This window comes from Haliotis rufescens, unplaced genomic scaffold, assembly GCF_023055435.1.
Source record: "Haliotis rufescens isolate VD_foot unplaced genomic scaffold, xgHalRufe1.0.p SCAF_13, whole genome shotgun sequence".
Classification (NCBI taxonomy): domain Eukaryota; kingdom Metazoa; phylum Mollusca; class Gastropoda; order Lepetellida; family Haliotidae; genus Haliotis; species Haliotis rufescens.
The window spans coordinates 8,679,605-8,688,809 of record NW_025963813.1 but is presented as its reverse complement, the minus strand read 5'-3'; the positions used below and the strand labels follow the sequence as shown (position 1 = coordinate 8,688,809).

General features: G+C 36.5%; 1 protein-coding gene across 3 annotated transcripts in view; it reads right to left on the bottom strand.

Annotated features, from left to right (window-relative positions):
* Positions 1 to 1,011: 1,011 nt before the first annotated feature.
* Positions 1,012 to 9,205, bottom strand: part of LOC124149277 — a 57,498-nt gene continuing 49,304 nt past the window's right edge. For all 3 annotated transcript variants that reach the window (XM_046520745.2, XM_048394145.1, XM_046520747.2), the window contains one exon: positions 1,012 to 8,469. In XM_046520745.2, the coding sequence (XP_046376701.2) occupies positions 8,270 to 8,469 (200 nt within the window). In that variant the 3' untranslated portion in view covers positions 1,012 to 8,269. The remainder of the gene's footprint in view (positions 8,470 to 9,205) is intronic.

Below are 9,205 nucleotides of genomic sequence, written 5' to 3'. Positions count from 1 at the left end.
CCTGCACAACAGTGATTTAAGGTGCGCCAAAATACGCGACAATTTCTATCACCCACTGCCGAGTTACTGCGATCTGTTGTTTCTTTATTGGAAGTCAGCTGCTTTTCCTCAAATGTCTTTTCATAATCTCGTTTTGACTTTAAGTGCATTGTTTCTTTATTTTCGAAGAATATGTAATCATATCTCATCCGTTTTTTGACTGAACATTCCTCATCAAACCACCCAGGTTGTTTAATTGCAGCCTTAAAATTTGTCGGCTTCTTTTCCAAGTGCGCGTCAATGGTCTGAGGGAGTGAGTGAGTATGGTTTTACGCCGTTTTTAGCAATATTCCAGCAATTTCACGGCGGGGGGACACCAGAAATGGGCTTCACACATTGTACCCATGTCGGGAGTCGAACCGGGTCTTCGGCGCCCAATGATCTGAAATAAAGTCCACAGTTTGTCAGCAGCCTCGTTTACATTTACAAGAAAGCTGTTGATGATATAATGATATAGAAGAGATATTGTCTGTATAGGACTTATATGCATCCTCGGACAACGCATATCTGGGAACTTTCATTATAATTAATGTGTTCTGGTCGCCCGGTGACGGCGGCTGACTAATAGAATGTAATAATTGACAGGATATGGGCAGGTGGTTAGACTCCGTTCTGCTGTGTACATATATAATCTTTGATAGCATTAGAATTGCTCAAAGATACAAGAAAACAATCTATCTAACTAGTTCCATTTGGGCCTATGTAGGTAAAACATCCAATGCTTGTCATAAAAGGAGACTGGTGGGTTCGCTGACCTGGTTGATGCATGTTATCGATCTTAATTGCGTGGATCGATGCTCTTGATGTCAATCACTGGATTGTCTGGTCCAGATTCGATTATTTTCAGACTGCCTTCATATAACTTGAATATTGCTGGTTGCAGCAATAATAAAAAAACAAACAAAGAAGGAATGTTGGAGGGGAAGTGCAACTAACATGTCATGTTATACTTGTGTAATTAAAAAGAACGCATTTTTAAAAAAAATGTAAGACTTTATTTTCCCTTCCTCACATGACATGGAATCGCCTGAAAATACATGCATGACTTCAAAATGTACAAAACAGTATCACATATCTCAACACTGATAATATGAATAACTTCAATACTGTTTGACAGATGGAAAAGATGTACCAAGGTCACAATAGCATATCTATGTGTAAATATATCAAAATGTATCAAAATATTCTAATGTATTTAAATCCAAAATAAAATATTTGCCATCTTAATTTCATATTATTTTAAGAGAATACAATTACATAGACCGAATGAGTGGCTATTGTAAAGGCGGATCTCAATCAGTTTGTTGACCACCTTCTGCATAGATGATTAAATCAATTTGTGCAGTGATACCAGTTCTGCATTAACATCCACTGCACAGGTGCAATGGTGCATTCTTTCAGCCTCAGTACGACTCACAATGTACGCAGTACACAAGATGCATCACAAGTTATCACTATCTGATAACGGACAATAACCCATGTATACTACCCAACATTGTCTCAGATCAGATCTCAGTTCTCACAACCATTAAATATATATTTGAGGACATCATATTACAGGTCATGTCAGAATGACCTTTTGTGAACTTTGACTGACTAATGAAATGACTTACAAGAAGTCAACATTGGCCAATCAGAAAGCAGCTCTCTTGAGCTAAACGGCAATAGTTTCAAACTGACGATTTCCATTCCATGATAAATATTGATTTAAAATTTGAAAATTGAACAAAAGAGAATGCTCAAATGTCTAGGTTGCATGCTTCCAAAACGCACTCCAACTGTCACTTTCACTCTCTGGTAGGTGATGCTCTGATTGGTCGGATGAAAGGTTATTCTGACATGACCCATAATAGGATGACCTCAGATCTTTGTTTATCGGTAGCAACAACTAACCCTGAATTTTTAATTAATGCTGGTGAAAAAGTTCACTTGGTGCTACATTGTCGGGTCAGGAGTGTTGACCAAAAGGCTTTTATTGTGGCCTCACAGAACTATTACCCATTCTAAAAGATGAAAATGATCGGTACATGTGATCCAGCGTGGCATGACTGACATGCCGCAAGTCCCGCGGTTCCAGTTGGCAGGGTTCTTTCACTTATCTTGTCAACACAAATCTGACGAAGTTTTGGTGATTAATTATTTTAGTATTTAGCAATTTATTACTTCAAATAAAAATTTAGTTTCGGCCGAAATTAAAGTGTATGTTTGAATTCAGCACTACTAAGTTTACAAACAGTTCATAACAGCACATAAATTCTAAAGGTGCTTCAATTTGGACATATGTTTGAAGTTTTACCCCAAACAGGAAATATCAAGTTGTGTCCTTCAGGATGAAATGATGTTACATACTGAACCGCAAAAGAAACATCACTTCATGAAAAATATTTCCCATTGACATATCGATGCTTTTTTTGGAGGTGCCCTTTTTTTACATTAGTAAGTATCCAAATTTAATGTTCACGGCCAGAATGTGACACAAATATGGAAAAAATGGAAAGCCAAAACACGGCTTAACAAACGACCATGGTACAAAATCCCGAATAACATCCATGAACATCGAAATTCACTTGCGTTTCCTTGAGTCTTTTCTGATAAACGGCACCTCAAGGAGGAATGAAAGACAAATCTAATCTATGGCAATCTTTCCGAGGCAAGAGAGTTAACTGACTTTAAAAGTCCAGTTTCCATCCTTGATGAACTTGGCTGGAATTCCTGAGCTCGATCGTAGCGCCGCCAGTGGCTATTACCAGTTATGTCCCTTCTAAGGAAACTGGACTTTTATAGTCAGTTAACTCTCTTGCCTCGGGAAGATGATCTATGTCCAGATCAATTCTTTTTCACATTTTCTTGATTTCCAAGCCATATATGCCCCAAATGGAAAGACCCCTGTCTAGATAATGGGGACTTAATTTGCCAAAAACTATTAAATTTACCATTTTACAATTACTATTGCCATGTTATTGTTATTAAGCATGCATATTTTTAATTTGTTTGTATCTTTAATGTTTTGACTTTTGAAAACTGAAGGGCAAGGTCATCAAAGACGTAAAAATGAATTGGCCTGATGAGCATCATTTAGCTGCAAAAGCTGCATTATGTATAATACATACTAAGCATACTAACTAAAAATGATTGCACTTAATTAAAAGATTTTAAAATGCATCAACTGACTAGGGTCAATGAAAACAATAATTTTAAAAAGATTTGATTGTAAACAGATATCAGTTAAATTTATAATAAAACTTAGCACTAAGTTGCATTCAATTTTTTAAATATAGTGCAATATAATTTTAGAGTACATTTTTTTTTTTAATTAGTTCTCCTTCTACCATATTTACAAGGAATTACGTTGATCCTCTGTGAAGGTGCTGGCCTCGTACGGGCACCGTTCCTCAAAGTAAAAACAATCACACGCATTGCTTGGTGTGTCGCTCATACCATCAGTCACTGGTTTGACTGACCAAGACCTAACTACTTACAGGTTGTCATGGAAACTGAATATTGCCGACTTCTTTATCAACACCTAGATGCTGTTGTCATGAGTTTCCTAGTCATAAGGTGGGAGATGTTTCTCTTTCTACATATGTAAATGACAGACTACTTTGAAATACAAACTTAAAGGCAATGAGTTAACTGGTCATCTTCAGGAAACGTCTGAAAGAATATAAAACTAACATCTTTGACATATGTTTGATTAAATTGTCAACAAATTTATTTTTCTTAGCAAATACTTCGTGAAGCAAGATTCTGGAAAGGTGCTCTTGATTTTGGTTTCGGGTTATATCTCAAGAATGATGACGACATACATTCTTTTACCAGCAGTGTTTCTTTCAGTTATAAATTTACTGGTTCACTTGCAAGGCTTAAAGATACTGATACACGCAATATTTTGGACCGATAGGGTTAAAGTTTACCATTTCATGGCCTATTTTAATGGAAATTAATACTGGTAATTACAGCTAACTGGAAACACTGACCTAATATCGCTGCAGCCAACCTGTCACCCTACTGTAATCGATTGATCTGACAACAGTGAGGTGAGGTGCAAGTTTATTGCACTTAAATAGCAACGTGCATGCACATGTGTGTGTGTGGCTGCTTTTACTAGTCCGGAATGATGCCGATTTATAGTGCTAGCTCACTGAGATACCATGCCGCAGTTTAACATGAATACCCCACTCAGACACAGAATACTGACTCCGAGCCGACCAGTCCTTGTTTTAGCCCCTTAATGCCGAGCGCCAGACAGGGTAACAACAAGTACCATCTTTTAACGTCTTTTGGTATGACATGCCCAGGGATCGAACCCAGGACCTTCCGCTCTCCGGGCAGGAGCTCTACCACTAGACCACGGAGGTGGTCGATCTGACAGCAGTGTCTGTGTTACCATGGTTACAGGTCTAAATGTACAGTTTATGTTCGTGACTCCTTGGAGCCTGAAACACATTTCCTCTTACAGAGAATAAAATAAGACAAATACAACACAATGGGGCTGGGACGGATAACTCGGTTACTCAGGTAGGGTGGGTATTGAGTAGTACCCAGGTACCCACAGGACTATCCGGACCATCTTTAGTAGCATGATATATTGTTTTTTGACAAAAATATCTGTCACTCCATGGTTACACTACAAATGAGTAATGTCCACATTTTTTTCTGACTCTGCACGCATTCCTTCTGACTTTCATATGTTTGAATTAAGATAAAGCTTAAGTCAGTTTCAGGGTATGCATGACCAGATTGTTTTATACTGTATCTAAATACATTTTGCCAGGGTTACGGTCAAAGTATATTGTACAGACAATATCAGTTGAAATTAGGATCCATATTTAAATCCACTGACCATAACAAACAGGATGTCTTAAATTGGGACTATATCAGTCAAGAAATACACTGAAATACCAAAAACAGTATTATATATACATTTCCCCAAATTATTATTTACATATCACATATTCACTTTTAATTAAAAACTTTTAACATTCTATTTAACAATACATAATCTTTCATGTTTAAAACAATTTTTACAAAATTTATACTTAACATGATTTATCACAAAAACCTTTTCTAATCTAGCATTTGGCTTACTAACATCTCATAATCTCATAATATAGCATTGTATGTTATCAGTAACACTTGATATGTCACAGGCTATGGGGGGGGAGGTGTGGCAGACGGCATCAGGTGGGGTGGGGTGGGGTGGGGTGGGGTGGGGTGGGGTGTTGAATAGGCTTTTATACCCCGAGAAAAAACTTTATGTGATACTTAAATTTGAAAGATTTAAAATAACCTAGAACAACTGCCGGTAGTACATTTGGTGAAATGTTTGCATGATAATGTATTATTTTCCATATTAAGTCAAATGTCAAATGATCAGTCAGGCATTGGTCTGATACTGCTCCCTCAATGATAGATTGGCAATTATGGAATGAATTTGACCAGAGGACAAAGTAGCATATACCGGCAGGTCTAATTGAAGGCCGACACGCCAACTGGATATGTCAAATTATGAAGTTAAAGAAGACTTTTAAATATTGGAAAAAGAATTATCAAATAAATTCAAACGACAAAATATGAGCAAGTCTGTGTAACCCAAGAATTGTTTACATATGCAAGTACTGACTTTATCTTGGGTCAAACAGGATCATGTTGAAATATTGTATAAGAAACATGGTTCCCCAAAAGCTATTGTACATGTTGTGTTATTGTTAGTCCATTGATCATTTCATTGTTTTCATGTCTAAAGATTTTTATTTCTTCTTAATTATGCAGATCCAAGGGGCCAAATCAGTAAAAAATTCTTATTAATTGTTTTGATGCACAACCGTTTGAATATTGCTTTGGAATATGTACTGTTTTTAAGCAACATTTTATCAAACAAACCTAAAACAGCTGTAAAACACCATGATGATAACTACTCATTTGTACTACAGAGGTCGAAGGAATATTGATGCTGTCAACGAATGAAATATTACTGAAATTATGCTGTTAGAAGGGTAAACTGGATTAAAATATAATTTAATTTATATAAGTTTCTTGCATAAAACATACTACATTATTAACATGAATTTGTTATAGACTAGTTCTTTGTTCAATCTGGCAAGATGGCAAGAGGCAGAAGTATTTTAGTTCTTTCAATTAAGGAATGAGTATTCAGATCATTCAATGACAAGCCATTTTGGCCCTTCAATCTAGTTTTGAAAAGGGTTGACAAGGCCAAAAAACTGTCCCAAAACATTTGTGAAAATAATAATCATGCTTCAGACTGTTGGAAAAAAGGTAAATGTCTGTAACAAAAGTGACATTGTTGCAAGGGTTATTCAGACTCATAGTTTTACCTAAAAAAATATCTGGTTTTGTAGCTGGAGCTGAAAAGACATAGGCAGATCCTAAGAGGGGGGTCCAGGAGGTCCCCCTCACCCTCTCTTTTGAAAACCAAATGTGGTATGTTGTAGGTAGTAAAAAATGACTGACTTGAGGATTTTGATATTTTGGACCCCTCCCTTTTAAAAATGCTGAATCTGCCTTAAAAATATCTTATCTTGATATAAAATCCCAAGATATTCCCCAGAATATCAAATGGTCGGTACCCTAAATGAAATCGTAATTATCAGCTTGGTGTTGGAGGTAGGCGGAAAGGGTTTTGTGTCACGGACACCTTTCCCTTTGGTAAAAACCCACATTACAGTGCTCAGATGGAATATTAAATAAAACACATGACAATGGATCCTGACACAGCTAAGGGACATAACTATTCACAACTAATTGTGGCACCACTATCCGCCCCAGAACCTGTAGTCTGTTCCTCTATCCACTTCCAATCTGGAAGCTCCATGAATATATAACCTGCGTTGACATTACGGAGTTACTTAAAACTGACAAAAGTAAAATATCTCCCAAAATCAGGCAGGACAACTTAGTTGCCTAGCAGATAGGACTGCAACTGGATTGTAGGTGTATCGAAATACTCTGTCTCACAATAGATACACAGGGCTTGATTAAAAGCTGGATTTAACTTGCACCAGGTGCATGTTGACATGAAAACCAAGTTGCACCAAACAAAACCATGCAGGTTGCACCCTTGTCCAATTAATATATCAGGTTGAAACATAGGCTGGTCTGCTGCCAGTGTCACATAAATTAATGACGCATTATAAGAACATGTGCACATATTCTTAAAGTACCCACAGTTTGATGGCATCACGCCTGAGAAAGAATGACGAATTACATGCCATACAGGGATGAGAGACGTAGTATGGTAAATAAACTTTAGAGGTCCTGAGCTTGTTCAAAGAACAACTTTGTTGGGGACAAGTAAGGGTTAGTCAGGTTTTTTTACATGCACTTGATGCATATCAACATAAATATTTTAAAAGGTTACATTTTTTAATAATAGGTTTCAGTGGGGCATGTTTTATGTAGCTAAATCAAGCCCTGATACATTAAACAATTCATAAATTCATGTGAAAATGATGTAAATCCCTAAATAAATGCCCAATAATATTAAATGCTGGGTCCCACTAAAGAAATGCATGCATGATCAGATGATGAGTCAGAGTCACTTTTTAAAAAAATTCAGTGAATATCACAGTTAGGAAGACCACAAGGAACATCACACTTCGCTTCAACCTCGAGAATTTTCCCCCCACCCCCACCAACACCACCCCATCCATTTACGCTATTCCAGCAAAAAAAGAATTTTATGCTTGAAAGTATCTACAATATTTGTCGATGGATAGGTTATAAGAAATACCAGTCATTTTTTTCCTTTAAAATGGAATTTGAATTTTCACATAACATTTCATGAATTGTATAGTAATGTTACCATCTAGATATAGTAATGCTACCGTCTAGATATAGTAATGTTACCATCTAGATATGTATCGTATTGCGACAAAGTTAATCGTTGCAGTCTAGTAGGCACAGTCAACCATCATATATATTAATATGTCTGCATACCTTCTAACAATAAAGCTTTCTGTGTTTTTTTTGCCTTTTTTTATTGTTTGGTTGGGTTTTTTTTATTTAATCACTAAGAGATGAAAATCTAGAAAGCTCAACATTGCTCAAAATTGAACTTTCAAACTTCAGAGGCTGGAATACAAGATCTTTCAAGGATTCCATCTGTTAATGATAAATATAGAAAGCTGAATTGTTAAATGATGCATAGTCCATGCAGAACAATAACCTCTTTGGATTATTCCATTTCGAAAAAAGAGAATATTGCACTTTACAGATCTGGACAATCAGGAAGCCCCATAGCTCTCTGACCAGGCATGTTGGACGGATGGGGTGTCTTCCTCTCCGTGCTGTCTGTCTGTCTGTGGCTTAAAGGTGGGACGGAACTTTGATCTGATGACCCCGTGAACAGCGGTGGCGGGTTGAAGAGCTGATTTTCAGAGTCTCTCTCACCTTCGCTCTGACCTTGACCTTTGGAAAAGAAAGTTTATTCTGACACACCTAGATTAAATAGAAATATAAGATCTCTACCATACTGATATAGGTACAAGGCTTACACATACATGTAGTGATACAAATATTATATTTGTAATAAGACTTTCTCAGTAAAGTTAATATTCTATTACTTTTTTTTATTTACACTTGTTAGAGGGTACCCAAAATACACGATCGAGACTACCAGTTGTCGGACTTCCATTTTGTAGAAGCCTCAGTTGCCGAGTGGGTTAGATCGCTGACTTTGTGTGATGGTGATTAGGTGCAGATCCATGGACCAAGTGAGTGAAAATTCCCTTTTTAATAGTTTTGACACACATTCTTTTTAAATATTGCTTCGGAATATGTAATTATTTCATGCGAACATTTACCAAAAGGTATACAAGAATGAGATGATTCCTACTCACTGTGGTATGATAGGAATATTCACACTTCGAACTAATGAAATATTGTTGAAATTCTTGTTGAACTTGCTGAATAATAATTTATGGATTGATCTTGAATATTTTTTTATATATACATAAGTTTAACATTTTGAACAGTTAAATTTGTTATAGACTAGCAGCATTTGTGAGGGCTTTTTGACACATACACACAACTGAATCAAATCTTCAGCCTTCCATCTAAACTATTTTCCAATTAAGGCCTCAGTGTTGAGTGTATTTAGTAACAAGCGATTCTACAGTGTACAGACACAAGGTTGGACCTTCAG